General features: G+C 42.3%; 1 protein-coding gene across 6 annotated transcripts in view; it reads left to right on the top strand.

The window, feature by feature from the left end:
• ZYG11B (zyg-11 family member B, cell cycle regulator) overlaps window positions 1–4,851 on the top strand; it is an 85,476-nt gene extending 80,625 nt beyond the window's left edge. For 5 of the 6 annotated variants that reach the window (XM_055341817.1, XM_055341818.1, XM_055341821.1 and 2 more), the window contains one exon: window positions 2,125–4,851. In XM_055341817.1, the coding sequence (XP_055197792.1) occupies window positions 2,125–2,315 (191 nt within the window). In that variant the 3' untranslated portion in view covers window positions 2,316–4,851. The other variant, XM_055341820.1, reaches the window with a different exon arrangement.
• Window positions 4,852–20,252: the final 15,401 nt, after the last annotated feature.

Here is a 20,252-nt window from a genome sequence, read left to right as displayed (position 1 = left end):
GCCGCCCAAGCCCCTCAGAGCTGCTCCTGGGTCAATGCGTGTGCGCGCTGCCGTCCTTTAGGGAGCTGGGCACACTCTCCCCGGTGCGCAGTTGCTCTTAGTGTCCCAGGGAGCCTGAGGGCATCCCCGTCCTTCCTGGGGTCCTGCTCTAACTCCCTGCAAGCGCCTTTCCGCCCGAGAAGATTGGGGAAACTCCTGCTTCTCTGGACGTAGTTTTCCTGTCCTGGGGGCACTCCCCAGGCCTTAGCCCGGCTCCTCGCGGGGCCCCTCCCCCTGGATGCCTTTAGTATCTTCACCCCCCCCCCCCTTCCTACCTTGATAGAAGCATGAACTCTTCTCACTGTAGCATTCCAGCTGTTCTCTCTTTAAATCTCAGGCCGAATTCGTAGATTTTCAGTATGATTTGAAGGTTATCTAGGTAATTTGATGGGGACAGGTGATTTGGGGACCCTACTCTTCAGCCATCTTGCCCCTCCTCCCTTATACAGCCATTTTAGAAAAGATTTTGGTGATTTCCCATAAAGTTAAGCATATGTTTAGCATTTGCCCTGCATTCTAAATATTTCCTCAAGATCATTGAAAAGCCTGCAAAACCTTGTGCAAGGATAATTATAATTAATATTTACTCATTGTAACGAAACACTGGGGGATTAGAATGCAACAAATATTCATTTGTACAAGAACATAAAAAGCATGTAGCATATTTAATGCTTTGGAATACTTAAAATACTTGTACTTAATACTTAAATTTTTAAAAATACTTTTTTAAAAAACCCTAAAACTATTACATATATATGTAACAATATGGATGCATCTCAAAAACATCATGCTGAGCAAAAGTAGACTCAAAATAATGTTTACTGTATGATTTTATTTACCAGGCAAAAAATAGTCTATATCATAGAAATTAGAAAAGTCATTGCCCGGGTAAGGCTGCAGAAGAGATTGACCTCAAAGGTACACAAGGAAACTTTTTTTTTTTTTTAATATCCTATATTCTGATTGTGGTGGTGGTTACACAAATGTATACATTTGCCAAAAGTCATCAAGTTATATATTAAATTGGGTAAATTGTGTATAAATTATGCTTTAATAAATATGACTAAAACTAAAAATAAATCTTTTTTAAGATTTTGAGAGAAAGAGATCATGAGCAGGGGGGGAGGCAGACGCTGCCTCCCTGCTGAGCAGGGAGCCTGAGAAGAGACAGGAGCTCAATCCCAGGACCCTAGGATTATGACCTGAGCTGAAGACAGATGGTTCACTGCCTAGATGAGCCACCTAGGCACCCCAAAATTAAAAAACTTCAAAAAGTCATGTATGGAAGAAGAAATACTTGAAAACAAGGCAAAGAAAATATTTAAAAATAAAGAGTACTGCATTGTGTAATATGAATACCATTAAAAAAAACATATAGGAAATGCATAAAAGTGTAACAGTACCTATCTTACCTGTGATTTGAGATCAAAGAAATCTTCTTTTCTGGATTGTCTGCACTTTAAGGTTATGATTTTTATTTATTTTTTTGATAAAAAATGGTTTATCAATTCCATTTTTGTGTAAAATACATGGTAGAAATCTATCCAACCTAACCAATCAACATACTACCTGCCCCATGGAAAGGTACTTTTATCAAACTGATTTTAAGAACATACAAGTACTTCTTTTACCATCTAAAGTAATTGCCTACGCTTTTCCATATAACTGCTTTAAATTTGCACATACCTCCATTATTTCCTCCATCCCAGTTGTATTCCTCATCCCAGGATACGGAGGAGGAAATTTGGTTGAAACAGCTCTCTAAGCAGTTTTCTGCTCTCCTTTCTTACCAAATAGAGACTTGTGGATGTGAGGGACCAACAGCCCCTGCCCCCAGTTATGGTAGCCTTGATAAGAGAACCATTATATATATATATGAATATGAGAATCACACACATATATATAGGAATGAGAAAATCTTTATTATTTGTGGAGCCTCGCAATATAGACATAACACCATTACAAAGGTATTTATCAAGCTGTAGCATATGTTAGTGGTAAATAACAAAATATCTAAAATTTAAATGAAAAAAACTTTTTTGCATGTGGGATAATAAAATTTTAAGTGTCTCTCCTCTTTTTCAGCCTCAAGGTATTGCAGCATGCTGATTGAGGAAGGAGGATTGCAGCATTTATACAACATCAAAGAACATGAACAGACTGATCCCCATGTCCAACAGATTGCTGTGGCCATTCTGGACAGCTTAGAAAAACACATTGTGCGCCATGGGAGACCTCCTCCCTGTAAAAAGCAGCCCCAGGCTAGACTAAATTGATAGCCATAGGTAATTGGATAATTGAACCACAGGAATCCTTTTTGTGATAGGTTCATTTGCAATATCTTATCCTCTGTGATGTTTTAGGGGTTTCTATGACAAGAGTCATAAGATCATTTTGGGATTGATGGTGTACAGTACTGCCCATGTGAACAGTCTCTAATTTGTCTTGTGATTTTTAACTTCTGGGGCAAGAAGGATCTCTTCCTTCATCATTGCCTTTTAGGAAATTTCCCACATCTCTCTGTGTTTCAACTTATCTGTGCTTGGAATTCTACAGTTTTATGATAAAGTTTGCATGAACCCTTAGGCCAGACTTTTCTGATCTTAAGGTCCCTTCCAGTCAATTTGCAGCTTCAGATAAGCTGTTAACCTGATTTCTGGCACTGCTTCAGTTGTAAGTTTTATACTGCTTCTGTATAAAATGCCTTTATTCTGTGTCTGTGTACCTTTTATAAGATGTCCTTCTTAGTATGAAAGAACAGAAATCTGAGTCCTCTTTGAAAGCTACTCACTGACTGGAGCCTGGGTAGCTGGCAGGAAAATATATATTAGAAAGAAAACTAGTAAGGGGAGATTAGGAACTGGAGAAAGGTCTGCTCTTATAGTATAGTTTTTAAACTGGGACAAGCTATCCTTCCAGAGCCTGCCTCTCCTGAGGTAGTGAGCAATAGCTTGTTCTTCACATTTACTCCTGGGAGCATGGGCTGCTGCTTCCTACACAGACTGCTGGTTACTCTAGAAATATTTCCCCAGGCATCACAGTGTAAAATATTACAGCATTCTGTGTTAAAGATTAACTGTCTGAATCTCTATACATCATACTGTTGTGAAAATGTGAATTTTTATAAAATTGTCTCTTGTTAAAACTGACCTTTCTTTTCCCTCTATTTCAAAGTCATTTTGTTCAGTGAAATAGAGATTACACATGGTATTACTTGCTCAGTTAAAATACAGTTAACAACAGTAAATTCTGTCACAAGAAGTTAAATTTTTCTTTTGTTTCAAAATACATGTATCTTAACGTTCTCATGTTAGAGAAAGATGTCCATATCTCACTGCCAAAATTGAATGAGAAGCACTAGGCTATTGTTAAATGTAATGATTCTAGTTGTGGTGCATAAGAGGAAATATTTTTTAATGGGTTATTTTTTAGACAGTTGCCTTTCCTTTATGATACTTGTTACAGCATAGTAAAGAATCAGTTCTCATTATATTAATAATGACAGCTGGGAGGCAGCAAGTCACCAAGAAACTTAATTTCCATTTAAAATTTTAGTTTGTGAATAAGGTTAGTGACAATTTCAGATGACAGTTTTCTTCATAGATGGCCAAAATGTTTTCAATAGAGATTTAAATGGTATGTTTAAATCATGGTGATTATTCAGAAGCATTTTTATTTAGAGAGGAGCTGGCTTATTAGTACGCTGATAACATTTTTGATATATGTATTTCAAACCACTATCACAGAAATCATACTTGAATTATTTCATACTCCTTCACAGGGATGAAAACTTAAACTAAAAGAAAACAGGTATTTAGAACCATTAAAAACCATATTATATTCTGGATTATTTCTGACTTAATTGGTTTAAGGAATTTTTATAGGCACAAGAAATTTTCACAGATGGTCTATTTCAGAGGAAGTGGAAAATTCTTCTAACTTTCCCCCCTTTTTCCAGATTTTAATGTCTAAGGCAAAATTTAGAAAATAGGATGGCCTACACTAGCTTGGAATTGCTAGCTATGTTAACTATCTCCAGGTCTCTTAGCTAGTATAGTTAAGGGAAAACCTGTTTGAGAAGTTTGGCTTGAAGTTTCTCTTACATCCTGTTCAAGGCAAAAATGCATGTTCCCTAGAGGCTAATCTTAGGTTTTTATCTTTACAAATTGTTTTCAGAAATAGCTAAAAAGATACAGAAAATAATAACTCCATTATTCAGAATAACTTGATAGATGAAGACTCAAAAATACTTAAAATTAATTTTAAATTTACTACTTTGAGCATTGGTAATGGTGGAATATTTCTTAAAAGCAAAATAATTGATCACATCCCATATAGAAACATTGTAGTGCCTTTGTGGTTGGGATAGTTCTTAAAATTATGTATCTAACTTAAGGCACAGAATCATCTGTAAGGTCTTGAATCTGGCTAAAATATAGTAGATGTGTATATTAAAATTATGAGGCATAATTGACCTGTGTCCACAGTTAGAATCTATTAGGCCTCCCTTTTACATGTGTATACTGGAATGTAACAGTACTTGGTGCCTTCAAGGTTACCTCTTCAGTGGTTTAGAGGTGCTGTTTCAAGCACAATTTAAGAGTAGGGTTGAACCACTCATTGCTCAAATCATTGGTACATTCAGATATGGTAAAATGTTACTCCAGTCCACAAGCAGCAGCAAGGTTTAGATCTACCAAAGGAAATGGAATTACATTTTTTTTTTAGAGTATAATGATGCATGTTGGTATCATTGAGTAAAACAAGAATGGTCTGAAATTAAAGCAAAAATAAAGTATCTCGAAGGTGCAATGGAAATGAGCTGTACTTAACTCTATGAAACAATCTTTTCTTGAGTGAAGCTTTCCCCTAGCCTCTCATATAAGGGAGTTAGATCGTTTTCAACAGTAGCTGCAGAGGCACAATGGAAATGCGATGTACTTAACTCTGAGAAACAAGCATTCCTAGAATGCAGCTTTCATTATCCTCTCACTTAAAGGAGATAAAACTTATTTCAACAGTAGATGTGGAGGTGCAGTGGATATCAGATATACTTAACTCTGAGCTTTCCTTGAATGCAGCTTTCAAGTAGCCTAGCCTCTCACATACGGGAGTTAGGACATCTCTCAAAAGTAGGTATGGAGAGACTTTGGAAATGCACTGTACTTAAATGTGAGAAACAAGCTTTTATTTCTTAACTATTTTTCTTTTTACACTTTTTAATTTAAATTAAATTTGCCAACATAGTGTATAACAGCAAGTGCTCAAACCATCAAGTACCCTCCTAATTGCCCATCACCCAGTTACCCCATCCCCCCACGAAACACCACTTGCACAACCCTTTGCTTGTTTCTCAAAGTTAGGAGTGTCTCATGTTTTGTCACCCTCTCTAATTTTTCCCACTCAGTTACCCTCCTTTCCCTTATAATCCCTTTCACATTTGTTACATGCCACGTATGAGTGAAACCATATGATGATTGTCCTTCTAAGATTGACTTGTTCAGCATAATACCCTCCAGGTCCAGCCACATTGAAGCAAATGGTAGGCTTTCGTCTACTTTGATGGCTGAGTAATATTCCACTGTATACCTAGACCACATCTTCTTTATCCATTCATCTTTCAATGGACACCGAGGCTCCTTCCACAGTTTGGCTATCGTGGACATGGCTGCTATAAACATTAGGGTGCAGGCGTTCAGGCGTTTCACTCCGTCTGTATCCGTGTGGTAAATACCCAGTAGTGCAATTGCTGGGTCATAGGGTAGTTCTGTCCTTAATGTCTTGAGGAACAACCTCCACACTGTTTTCCAGAGTGGCTGTACCAGTTCACATTCCCACCAACAGTGCAAGAGGGTTCCCCTTGCTATCCACATCGTCTAGTTTCTTGTTAATTTTCGCCATTCTCACTGGTGTGAGGTGGTATCTCATTATGTTTCTTTTTTTTCAGATTTTATTTATTTATTCGTGAGAGGCACAGAGAGAAAGAGGCAGACACAGGCAGAGGGAGAGAAGCAGGCTCCATGTAGGGAGCCTCATGTGGGACTCGATCCCGGGACTGCAGGATCAGGCCCTGGGCTGAAGGCAGGCCCTAAACCACGCAGGGCTCCCCTCTTGTCTCACATTTAGATCTTTCATCCATTTTGAGTGTATCTTTGTGTCTGGTGAAAGAGAATGCTCTACTTTCATTCTTCTACATGTCGCTGTCCAATTTTCCCAGTACCATTTATTGAAGAGACTGTCCATTTTCCAGTGGATAGTCTTTCCTGCTTTGTTGAATATTAGTTGACCATAGATTTGAGGACCAATTTCTGGGTTCTATATTCTGTTCCATTGATCTATGTGTCTGTTTCTGTGCCAGTACACACTGTCTTCATGATCCCAGCTTTGTCATACAGCTTGAAATCTGGCATTGTGATGCTCTCAGGCATGGGTTTTATCTTTCAAAATTCCTCTGGCTATTTGGGGTCTTTTCTGATTCCACACAAATCTTAAGATTATTTGTTCCAACTCTCTGAAGATAGTCCATGGTATCTTGATAGGGATTTGTATTGAACGTGTAACTTGCCCTGGGTAGCATTGGCATTTTCACAATATTAATTCTTCCACTCCATGAGCATGGAATATTTTTCCATCTCTTTGTGTCTTCCTCAATTTCTTTCAGAAGTGTTCTATAGTTTTTAGGGTATAGATCCTTTACCTCTTTGGTTAGGTTTATTCCTAGGTATCTTATGCTTTGGGTGCAGTTGTAAAGGATTGACTCCTTAATATGTCTTTCTTCAGTCTCATTGTTAGTGTATACAAATGCCACTGATTTCTGAGCATTGATTTTTGTATCCTGCCACACTGCCGAATTGTCCATAAAGTGGGAGCCACCAGTGTGTCAATTAATAACAAAGTAAAGAGATAACTAGATAATAATACACTAATAGTAGGAGTCTTCAACACGGCAATCTCAGCCAATGACAGACCTTCTAAGCAGAACATCCCCAAAGAAACCAGGGCTTTGAATGATACACTGGACCAAATAGATTTCACAGATATACACAGAACTTTCCATCCAAACATAACTGAATATACAACTTCTCAAATTCACATGGAACTTTCTCCAGAATAAACCACATACTGGGTCACAAATCAGGTCTCAATGGATACCAAAAGACTGGGATTGTCCTCGGCATAGTTTCAGGGGACCACAACACTTGGAAACACTTTGAAACTAGAACTCAAACACAAAAAGAAATTTGTTTTCTTTCTGGTATTTTTTTAAATTGGAGTTTGATTTACCATCATATAGCATAACACCCCATGCTCATGCCATCAAGTACCCCCCTCAGTGCCTGTCACCCAGTCACCCCAACCCTCTGCCCACCTTCCTTTCCACTACCCCTTGTTTGTTTCCCAGAGTTAGAGGAGTCTCTCATGTTCTGTCTCACTCTGATATTTTCCACTCATTTTCTCTCCATTCCCCTTACTCCCTTTCAGTATTTTTTATATTCCCATATGAATGAAACCATATAATGTTTGTCCTTCTCCGATTGACTTATTTCACTCAGCATAATACACTCCAGTTCCATCCACATCGAAGCAAATGGTGGGCATTTGTCGTTTCTTTTTTGTTTGTTTTAAAGATTTATTTATTAATGATAGAGGCAGAGACACAGGCAGAGGGAGAAGCAGGCTCCATGCTGGGAGTCCGACGCGAGCCTCGATCCTGGTACCCCAGGATCGCACCCTAGGCCAAAGGCAGGCGCGAAACCGTTGAGCCACCCAGGGATCCCCTGCATTTGTCATTTCTAATAGCTGAGTAATATTCCATTGTATACATAAACCACATCTTCTTTACCCATTCATCTTTCGATGGACACCAAGACTCCTTCCACAGTTTGGCTATTGTGGACATTGCTCCTATAAACATCGGGGTACAGGTGTCCCGGCGTTTCATTGCATCTGTATCTTTGGGGTAAATCCCCAACAGTGCAATTGCTGGGTCGTAGGCAGGTCTATTTTTAACTCTTTGAGGAACCTCCACACAGTTTTCCAGAGTGGCTGCACCAGTTCACATTCCCACCAGCAGTGCAAGAGGGGTCCCCTTTCTCCACATCCTCTCCAACACTTGTGGTTTCCTGCTTTGTTAATGTTCCCCATTCTCACTGGTGTGAGGTGGGATCTCATTGTGGTTTTGATTTGTATTTCCCTGATGGCCAGTGATGCAGAGCATTTTCTCATGTGCGTGTTGGCCATGTCTATGTCTTCCTCTGTGAGATTTCTCTTCATGTCTTTTGCCCATTTCATGATTGGGTTATTTGTTTCTTTGGTGTTGAGTTTAATAAGTTCTTTATAGATCTTGGAAACTAGCCCTTTATCTGATAGGTCATTTGCAATTATCTTCTCCCATTCTGTAGGTTGTCTTTTAGTTTTGTTGACTGTATCCTTTGCTGTGCAGAAGCTTCTTATCTTGATGTCAAGTCCCAATAGTTCATTTTTGCTTTTGTTTCTTTTGCCTTCTTGGATGTATCTTGCAAGAAGTTACCGTGGCCAAGTTCAAAAAGGGTGTTGCCTGTGTTCTCCTCTAGGATTTTGATGCAGTCTTGTCTCACATTTAGATCTTTCATCCATTTTGAGTGTATCTTTTTGTCTTGTAAAAGAGAATGGTCCAGTTTCATTCTTCTGTATGTGGCTGTACAATGTTCCCAGCACCATTTATTGAAGAGACTGTCCTTTTTCCAGTGCATAGTCTTTCCTGCTTTGTCAAATATTAGTTGACCATAGAATTGAATGCCCATTTCTGGGTTCTCTGTTCTGTTCCTTTGATCTATGTGACTGTTTTTGTGCCAGTACCACACTGTCTTGATGACTGCAGCTTTGTAGTACAACCTGAAATCTGGCATTGTGATGCCCCCAGCTCTGGTTTTCTTTTGTAATATTCCCCTGGCTATTTGGGGTCTTTTCTGATTCCACAGTATCTTAAGATGACTTGTTCCAACTCTCTGAAGATAGCCCATGGTATTTTGATAGGGATTGTATTGAACGTGTAACTTGCTCTGGGTAGCATTGACATTTTCACAATATTAATTCTTCCACTCCATGAGCATGGGATATTTTTCCATCTCTGTGTCTTCCTCAATTTCTTTCATAAGTGTTCTGTAGTTTTTAGCGTATAGATCCTTTACCTCTTTGGTTAGGTTTATTCTTAGGTATCTTATGCTTTTGGGTGCAATTGTAAATGGGATTGACTCCCTAATTAACTTCTCTTTCTTCAGTCTCATTGTTAGTGTATAGATGTCCACTGACTTCTGGGCATTGATTTTGTATCCTGCCACACTGCCAAATTGCTGTATGAGTTCTAGTAATCTTGGGGTGGAGTCTTTTGGGTTTTCTATGTACAGTATCATGTCATCTGTGAAGAGGGAGATTTTAATTTCTTATACACCCATTTGAATGCCTTTTATTTCTTTTTGTTGCCTGATTGCTGAGGCTAGGACTTCCAGTACTATGTTGAATAGCAGTGGTGAGAGTGGACATCCCTGTGGTGTTCCTGATCTTAGAGGAAAAGCTCCCAGTGTTTCCCCATTGAGAATATTTGCTGTGGACTTTTCATAGATGGCTTTTTGATGCTGAGGAATGTTCTCTCTATCCCTGCACTCTGAAGAGTTTTGATAAGGAATGGATGCTGTATTTTGTCAAATGCTTTTTCTGCATCTGTTGAGATCATATGGCTCTTCTTTTTTTTTTTTTTTTTCTATCTTGTTAATGTGATCCTTCACCTTGATTGTTTTATGGGTGTGGAGCCAGCCTTGCATCCCAGGGATAAATCCCACTTGGTCGTGGTGAATAATCTTCTTTACATACTGTTGGATCCTATTGGCTAGCATCTTGTTGAGAATTTTTGCATCAGAGACCAGAAAATAAAAGTAAAAAAAGAACAGAACAAAATAAAACAAAAGGACCACTAAAGTGGAAAACAAATTTTAAAACAAATCAGTAAAAATAAAAAGGCAAATACCACAAATAAAAAGAAAGAAAAAGAAAGTGAAAAAAAGGGGAAAAAGAGAAAAATTAGGGGATAGGTGGTGGTGAAGAAGTTGTGGAGAGAACATTATCTACCTGAGGGGTCCTAGAGGGTGATCTTTTTGGTTTTGATTGTATTAAGTTCTGTATGTTGGAAGCTGCTCAGTACCAAATTTATAGAAACCAGCAATACTTGTAGAAGGCCCTACCATTGACCACCAAAACATAAGGTAAAAGAGGGGCAGAGTGGGAAGGAAGAGAGAATATAATCTCACAGAATGAACCAGCACTGTGTACCACTTGGTTCTAGATGCATGACAGTCATGTTTTAGAAGGCATTAATTTCCACCATTGTAGAACAAAATCAGGTAGAGAAAAAAAACACAAAACAAAAAGAAAACCCCTATCTCGACTATCTCCCAAAATTAAATTGAATACATTGAAAACTAATCCAGAAGGGAAAACTATATCTAAGACATGTAATTGTAGAAATACGAAATTCAAAAAGGAAGAAACTTGACAATGAAGAGGTGGTAAAATCTTGTAGTTAAGATGGTAAAAGAAAAAGGGATCCCTGGGTGGCACAGCGGTTTAGCGCCTGCCTTTGGCCCAGGGTGCGATCCTGGAGATCCAGGATCAAATCCCACGTCGGGCTCCCGGTGCATGGAGCCTGCTTCTCCCTCTGCCTATGTCTCTGCCTCTCTCTCTCTCTATCATAAATTTAAAAAAAATAAAAATTAAAAAAATATTGGAAATTTTTAGTCTGATATAAAAACGAGTTGTAATGGAAAAAGAAAAAAAAGAAAAAAAAAGAAAAAAAGGGGGGGCAGCCCCAGTGGTGCAGCAGTTTAGCGCCGCCTTCAGCCCGGGTGTGATCCTGGAGACCCGGGATCCAGTCCCCCATCAGGCTTCCTGCATGTAGACTGCTTCTCCCTCTGCCTCTCTCTCTCTCTGAATAAATAAACAATCTTTAAAAAGAGGGGAGGGGCAAGATGGCGGGAGAGTAGGGTCCCCGAATCACCTGTTCCCACTACATTACCTAGATAACCTTCAAATCATACTGAAAATCTACGAATTCGGCCTGAGATTTAAAGAGAACAACTGGAATGCTACAGTGAGAAGAGTTCATGCTTCTATCAAGGTAGGAGGGGGGCGGGGATAAAGATACTAAAGGCATCCAGGGGGAGGGGCCCCGCGAGGAGCCGGGCTAAGGCCGGGGCGAGTGCCCCCAGGACAGGAGAGCCCCGTCCCGGAGGAGCAGGAGCTGCACCAACCTTCCCGGGCGGGCGGAAAGGGGCCCGCAGGGAGTTAGAGCAGGACCCAGGAGGGCGGGGATGCCCTCGGGCTCCCGGGGACACTAACAGACACCTGCGCCCCGGGAGAGTGCGCCGAGCTCCCTAAGGGCTGCAGCGCGCGCAGGGCGGGGCCCGGAGCAGCTCGGAGGGGCTCGGGCGGCGGCTCCGCAGAGGGGGCTGCGGGGCCAGGAGCGCGAATCCAACAGCGCAGGCTCCCGAGCACAGGGCGCCGGGACACAGCCCAGGATCCGGCCTCCCCCGGGACAGGCAGAGGCCAGGAGTGCCCAGGACAGCGAGGACGCTCCTGCCCCCGGAGCATCCAGGCCTCTGCAGACGGAGAGCTCCGTAGTTCCTGCGGGGGCTGAATCAGGGCTCCAGAGCTGGCCCCGCCACTGGGGTTGTTCCTCCTGGGGCCTCACGGGGTAAACAACCCCCACTGAGCCCTGCACCAGGCAGGGGGCAGAGCAGCTCCCCTAAGGGCTAACACCTGAAAATCAGCACACAGGTCCCTCCCCCAGAAGACCAGCTAGAAGGACAAGTTCCAGGGGAAGTCAAGGACCTTAAAGTATACAGAATCAGAAGATACATCCCCGTGTTTTTTTTTGTTGTTGTTGTTTTGTTTTGTTTTGTTTTGTTTTTTGCTTTTTGATTTCTGTTTGTTTCCCCCACCATTTTTCTCCTTTCTTTCTTTTTCTTTCTCTTTTTCTTTTTTCTTTTTTCTTTTTCTCTTTTCTTTCCTTCTTTCTCTCCTCTCTTTTTCTCCTTTTCCCAGTACAACTTGTTTTTGACCACTCTGCACTGAGCAAAATGACTAGAAGGAAAACCTCACCTCAAAAGAAAGAATCAGAAACAGAGCTCCCACAGAGCTACAAAATCTGGATTACAATTCAATGTCAGAAAGCCAATTCAGAAGCACTATTATACAGCTACTGGTGGCTCTAGAAAAAAAGCATAAAGGACTCAAGAGACTTCATGACTGCAGAATTTAGATCTAATCAGGCAGAAATTAAAAATCAATTGAATGAGATGCAATCCAAACTAGAAGTCCTAACAAGGAGGGTTAACGAGGAGGAAGAATGAGTGAGTGACATAGAAGACAAGTTGATGGCAAAGAGGGAAACTGAGGAAAAAAGAGACAAAAAATTAAAAGACCAAGAAGATAGATTAAGGGAAATAAACGACAGCCTGAGGAAGAAAAACCTACGTTTAATTGGGGTTCCCAAGGGCGCCGAAAGGGACAGAGGGCCAGAATATGCATTTGAATAAATCATAGCTGAAAACTTTCCTAATCTGGGAAGGGAGACAGGCATTCAGATCCAGGAAATAGTAAGAATCCCCCCTAAAATCAATAAAAACCGTTAAACACCTCGACATTTAATAGCGAAGCTTGCAAATTCCAAAGAGAAAAAGAAGATGCTTAAAGCAGCAAGAGACAAGAAATCCCTGACTTGGAATCCCTGGGTGGCGCAGCGGTTTAGCACCTGCCTTTGGCCCAGGACGCAATCCTGGAGACCCGGGATCGAATCCCACGTTGGGCTCCCGGTGCATGGAGCCTGCTTGTGTCTCTGCCTCTCTCTCTCTCTCTCTCTCTCTCTCTCTCTCTCTCTCTCTCTCTCTCTCTGTGTGTGTGTGTGTGTGTGTGTGACTTTGATAAATAATAAAGGAAAAAAAAAAGAAATCCCTGACTTTTATGGGGAGGAGTATTAGGGTAACAGCAGACCTCTCCACAGAGACATGGCAGGCCAGAAAGGGTCCTAAATGAGAAAAACATGCAATCAAGAATACTTTATCCAGCAAGGCTCTCATTCAAAATGGAAGGAGAGATAAAGAGCTTCCGAGACAGGCAGGAACTGAAAGAATATGTGACCTCCAAACCAGCTCTGCAAGAAATTTTAAGGGGGACTATTAAATTCCCCTTTAAGAAGAAGTTCAGTGGAACTATCCACAGAAACAAGGACTAAATAGATATCATGATGACACTAAACTCATATCTGTCAACAGTAACTCTGAACGTGAACGGGCTTAATGACCCCATCAAAAGGCGCAGGGTGTCAAACTGGATAAAAAAGCAGGACCCATTTATTTGCTGTCTACAAGAGACTCATTTTAGACAGAAGGACACCTATAACCTGAAAATAAAAGGTTGGAGAACCATTTACCATTCAAATGGTCCTCAAAAGAAAGCAGGGGTAGCCATCCTCATATCAGATAAACTAAAATTTACCCCGAAGACTGTAGTGAGAGATGAAGAGGGACAGTATATCATACTTAAAGGATCTATCCAACAAGAGGACTTAACAATCCTCAATATATATGCCCCGAATGTGGGAGCTGCCAAATATTTAAATAAGTTAATAATCAAAGTGAAGAAATACTTAGATAATAATACACTTATACTTCATGACTTCAATCTAGCTCTTTCTACCCTCGATAGGTCTTCTAAGCACAACATCTCCAAAGAAATGAGAGCTTTAAATGATACACTGGACCAGATGGATTTCACAGATATCTACAGAACTTTACATCCAAACTCAACTGCATACACATTCTTCTCAAGTGCACATGGAACTTTCTCCAGAATAGACCACATACTGGGTCACAAATCAGGTCAGAACCGATACCAATAGATCGGGATCGTCCCCTGCATATTCTCAGACCATAATGCCTTGAAATTAGAGCTAAATCACAACAAGAAGTTTGAAAGGACCTCAAACATGTGGAGGTTAAGGACCATCCTGCTAAAAGATGAAAGGGTCAACCAGGAAATCAAGGAAGAATTAAAAAGATTCATGGAAACTAATGAGAATGAAGATACAACCGTTCAAAATCTTGGGATGCAGCAAAAGCAGTCCTAAGGGGGAAATACATCGCAATACAAGCATCCATTCAAAAACTGGAAAGAACTCAAACAAAAGCTAACCTTACACATAAAGGAGCTAGAGAAAAAAGAGCAAATAGATCCTACACCCAGCAGAAGAAGAGAGTTAATTAAGATTCGAGCAGAACTCAATGAAATCAAGACCAGAAGAACTGTGGAACAGATCAATAAAACCAGGAGTTGGTTCTTTGAAAGAATTAATAAGATAGATAAACCATTAGCCAACCTTATTAAAAAGAAGAGAGAGAAGACTCAAATTAATAAAATCATGAATGAGAAAGGAGAGATCACTACCAACACCAAGGAAATACAAACGATTTTAAAAACATATTATGAACAGCTCTACGCCAATAAATTAGGCAATCTAGAAGAAATGGACGCATTCCTGGAAAGCCACAAACTACCAAAACTGGAACAGGAAGAAATAGAAAACCTGAACAGGACAATAACCAGGGAGGAAATTGAAGCAGTCATCAAAAACCCTCCAAGAAAAAAAAAAAAAAAACCTTCCAAGACACAAAAGTCCAGGGCCAGATGGCTTCCCAGGGGAATTCTATCAAACGTTTAAAGAAGAAATCATACCTATTCTACTAAAGCTGTTTGGAAAGATAGAAAGAGATGGAGTACTTCCAAATTCATTCTATGAGGCCAGCATCACCTTAATTCCAAAACCAGACAAAGACCCCACCAAAAAGGAGAATTACAGACCAATATCCCTGATGAACATGGATGCAAAAATTCTCAACAAGATACTAGCCAATAGGATCCAACAATACATTAAGAAGATTATTCATCATGACCAAGTAGGATTTATCCCCGGGACACAAGGCTGGTTCAACACTCATAAAACAATCAATGTGATTCATCATATCAGCAAGAGAAAAACCAAGAACCATATGATCCTCTCAAAGATGCAGAGAAAACATTCGACAAACTACAGCATCCATTCCTGATCAAAACTCTTCAGAGTGTAGGGATAGAGGGAACATTCCTCGACATCTTAAAAGCCATCTACGAAAAGCCCACAGCAAATATCATTCTCAATGGGGAAGCACTGGGAGCCTTTCCCCTAAGATCAGGAACAAGACAGGGATGTCCACTCTCACCACTGCTATTCAACATAGTACTGGAAGTCGTGGCCTCAGCAATCAGACAAGAAAAAGACATTAAAAGCATTCAAATTGGCAAAGAAGAAGTCAAACTCTCCGTCTTCGCCGATGACATGATACTCTACATAGAAAACCCAAAAGCCTCCACCCCAAGATTGCTAGAACTCATACAGCAAGTTGGTAGTGTGTCAGGATACAAAATCAATGCCCAGAAATCAGTGGCATTTCTATACACTAACAACGAGACTGAAGAAAGAGAAATTAAGGAGTCAATCCCATTTACAATTGCACCCAAAAGCATAAGATACCTAGGAATAAACCTAACCAAAGAGGTAAAGGATCTGTACCCTAAAAACTACAGAGCACTTCTGAAAGAAATTGAGGAAGACACAAAGAGATGGGAAAATATTCCATGCTCATGGATTGGCAGAATTAATATTGTGAAAATGTCAATGTTACCCAGGGCAATTTACACGTTCAATGCAATCCCTATCAAAATACCATGGACTTTCTTCAGAGAGTTAGAACAAATTATGTTAAGATTTGTGTGGAATCAGAAAAGACCCCGAATAGCTAGGGGTATTTTAAAAAAGAAAACCGTGCTGGGTGCATCACGATGCCAGATTTCAGGTTGTACTACAAAGCTGTGGTCATCAAGACAGTGTGGTACTGGCACAAAAACAGACACATACATCAATGGAACAGAATAGAGAACCCAGAAGTGGACCCTGAACTTTATGGTCAACTGATATTCGATAAAGGAGAAAGACTATCCACTGGAAGAAAGACAGTCTCTTCAGTAAATGGTGCTGGGAAAATTGGACATCCACATGCAGAAGAATGAAACTAGACCACTCTCTTTCACCACACACAAAGATAAACCCAAAATGGATGAAAGATCTAAATGTGAGACAAGATTCCATCAAAATCCTAGAGGAGAACACAGGCAACACCTTTTTTGAACTCGGCCACAGTAACTTCTTGCAAGATACATCCACGAAGGCAAAAGAAACAAAAGCAAAAATGAACTATTGGGACTTCATCAAGATAAGAAGCTTTTGCACAGCAAAGGATACAGTCAACAAAACTAAAAGACAACCTACAGAATGGGAGAAGATATCTGCAAATGACGTATCAGATAAAGGGCTAGTTTCCAAGATCTATAAAGAACGTATTAAACTGAACAGCAAAGAAACAAACAATCCAATCATGAAATGGGCAAAAGACATGAAGAAAAATCTCACACAGACATGGCCAACAAGCACATGAGAAAATGCTCTGCATCACTTGCCATCAGGGAAATACAAATCAAAACCACAATGAGATATCACCTCACACCAGTGAGAATGGGGAAAATTAACAAGGCAGGAAACCACAAATGTTGGAGAGGATGTAGAGAAAGGGGAACCCTCCTGCACTGTTGGTGGGAATGTGAACTGGTGCAGCCACTCTGGAAAACTGTGTGGAGGTTCCGCAAAGAGTTAAAAATAGATCTTCCCTACGAGCCAGCAATTGCACTGTTGGGGATTTACCCCAAAGATACAGATGCAATGAAACGCCGGGACACCTGCACCCCAATGTTTATAGCAGCAATGTCCACAATAGCCAAACTGTGGAAGGAGCCTCGGTGCCCATGGAAGGATGAATGGATAAGGAAACTGTGGTCTATGTATACAATGGAATATTACTCAGCCATTAGAAACGACAAATACCCACCATTTGCTTCAACGTGGATGGAACTGGAGGGTGTTATGCTGAGTGAAGTAAGTCAATCGGAGAAGGACAAACAGTGTATGTTCTCATTCATTTGGGGAATATGAATAATAGTGAAAGGGAATAAAGGGGAATGGAGAAAAATAAGTGGGAAATATCATAACGGGAGACAGAACATGGAAGACTCCGAACACTAGAAATGAAGTAGGGGTGTTGGAAGGGGCGGTGGGGGTGGGAGTGGGGGTGAATGGGTGACAGGCACTGAGGGGGGCACTTGACTGGATGAGCTCTGGGTGTTATTCTGTACGTTGGCAAATTGAACACCAATAAAAATTTATTTATTAAAAATAATAATAGTATTTAAAAAAATAAAAGTGAATTAATAACCCAGCAAAGAGAATAAATATATAAAATAAATTTTATCTATTATGATCGAGGAAAATGGTGTTTTATATTCAGAAATTGTTCCTAGTGAGTTTAAATAAATTTAGTTGATTTTTTTTTATAAAAAAGTCTTCCACGCCTGCCGCTTGCCAGTTGCCTCCCAGGAGCTTCTGACCAACGTCTCTAGTGAGGATTTTCCAAACTCCATTGGCAGGCTGTGTGCAGCTGTGAGGGACCGCGGGGGAGCTCAACTCGCAGAAAGAGACGCATCTGCGGGGTCAGAGGCGGGATCGGTGTCATCGCCTCCGGCCTCCACCAGGCGGCGCTGTGCTGCTCCCCGAGGACTCGGCGCTGATGGGCAGGATGCGGGTGTGGGCGCTGGGTTCTCTGGCTCTGGGGCTGAGCATCCCGCCCCGCTGTCTGCAGGGGCCCCCACAGGAGAGCCACCAAGCCCTTGTGTCTTCGCCATTTCTGTCAGAACCCTGCGTTCACCCTGTCTGCGTCCGAGCTTTTTCTTTCGTTCTTTTTCAAATCTCAGACAAGTGACTGAGTTTCAAAATTTCAATTTTGACAGACTCCCACGGGGGAGACCTGTGCTCCTCCTGCCCGGGAGGGTCTCCTCCCACTTCTGGCCTTTGCTGGCCTGGCCCAGGGACGCTGCCCCGTGACTGGACTGGGGTTGGCAGCTTACGGCCACACAGGGCAGGTAGCTGGCCCCAGACCCGCGGCTCTCAGCCAGGTTCCCCGCTCCTGAGCCTGGGAACAGTTGGCGCCACTGTCTTTGGGACCCCTGGGATCCTGAGTCCACCCTGTCGCTCCAGGGACTGCCCCCCACTTCTCCACCTGAGCACCCTCAAGGGTGGTGTGTCCCCCACTCTAGCAGATTTCTGAAAGTTCAGATTTTGTGCTCTGCTGCCTATAATATTGTGCATAGACCCATCAGCTGGCTCCCTGTCCCTGTGGGATCCGGGGCTGTGTCTCCCCCAGATCAACTGATTGACTTTTTTTTATGATTTTATTTTTCTGTAATCTCTACACCCAACATGGGGCTTGAACTCGCTACCCCAAGAACAAGAGTCGCATGTTCTTACGAACCACACTGAGCGGTCAGGCTCCCTTTGATTGATTCATATGTATTAATTGAACCAGACGTGCTGCATGTATCAGGGCAGAAAGTGAGCCCACGCTTTGAGGTGTGGTGGAGTCATTGGGACCTTGATCAATGTTAAAGAAAGCAGAGCTTCCCTGGGAGCCCAGGAGTGGGGCCCACACACGTGAAAAGTTGACAATTTCCTTTACCAGGAGTCATTTCACTGACGATTTATTTAAAATGCTATTCAATGGCAAATGTGAATCTAGGATTGGGATGTAGTGAGAATGCTCTAGGATTTGGAGGTAACTAAAGCTCCCCGTCAAGGACTCAATGTTCCAGTTGGATGCAGAGATAGGCAAGCAAGCAAAGAGATATGAAACAAGGTACTGGGGTGTCTGGCTGCCCTGGTCAGGGGATCTCGATCTCAGGATTGTGAGTTTGAACTCCATGTTGCATATAGAGATGACATAAAAATAAAATATTTAACAAATAATAAATGGATGAACTAATAAAGAATGACATTGAAGGTAAGTGCTTGCTTCAGGAAAAACCTCCACCAGACTATGTCTAGCCTGCGACCTGTTCTTGATCGTCCCCGCTTGCACTGCTTGGCCCAGATGACGTCCTCCACAAGTGACAGTCCCGCCTGAGTGGGAGTGGGCTTCCTTCATTTTAAGACCTGTGTTTCCCCTCATTGTGCAGGGAGAGAAGAGCTGTGAGGGCACGAGTTCGGTGGATCAGCATAAACCTAGGCAATGATCATTCCCGAACTCGGTGGCCAGAGCTCGGCCTCCTTTTAGGATCCCATGTCATAACGAAGCCTGTATGGTCATTGGCTTGGATGCAGGGTGGAGGCTGAACTAGAATTATGAAGAACAAAATAGGGGGAAAACCAGAGGCTGAAAGAGAGGAGGACAGATTTCACCATCTGTAGCCTTCGCAGGGATCTGGTGTCCTTTCCTAGGAGGGTCCCCCCCCCACCTCCGTAGGATGCTTCCTGCCCCTCTGCGCTCCTTGTTGGAACCCGGCAGGCACATCTCCGTGCCTCCAGCACCTCTGCAGTCATGGTTTGTAGCATCTTCCATGTACTCTATCGTGTGACCACAGCGACATGTATGTAACCATCCTGCTGCTGTTTGACAACATTCGGGGGATTCCGACTTTTGTTGGTTTTGGGGTGTGTGTGTCTGTCACTGTGCAGCTATCTGATCCTCCGGCTGCATCACCCTAACACCGAAATGGTTGACACAACATTATTTCTGGTGCTGGCGCTGGGCGGCTAGCTGGGTTCTCCTGGCCGACTCGGGGCTCGCTCGTGCAGTGACTTTCCACTGGAGGGTCAGCTGAGCTGGAAGGTCCGGCTCGGCCACATTCCCGTGTCCAGCAGTGGGTCCCTGCCGAGCGCCAGCTGCTTCTCTTCTCCCCGATGCCTCTCCAGTGGGGAGCCAGACCTCAGGACCTCCCGGGGGGAGCTCCTGAGGAGCCGGCTGGCCATGGGGGGAGCCCTGGGGCTGCCGTGTTGGGAGTTGGGGTGGGGAGGGGGCCGGGGTTCCTTGGTCCCCTGCGCTGCCTGACCTTCAGGCCAAGCCCCACGCTCACCCAGCCCCTACTCACGAGATCGTGGAGGGTGCCCTCCACATGCCGGTGCAAGAGATCCAGCAGCACAAGGTGTGTAGGTTGAGCCCGCCTGGTAAGGGTGGCCCAGGCGCATGAGCTGCAAGTGCCTACTTTCC

This window comes from Nyctereutes procyonoides, unplaced genomic scaffold, assembly GCF_905146905.1.
Source record: "Nyctereutes procyonoides isolate TBG_1078 unplaced genomic scaffold, NYPRO_anot_genome, whole genome shotgun sequence".
NCBI classification, from domain to species: domain Eukaryota; kingdom Metazoa; phylum Chordata; class Mammalia; order Carnivora; family Canidae; genus Nyctereutes; species Nyctereutes procyonoides.
This window is presented reverse-complemented; position numbering and strand designations above follow the sequence as displayed.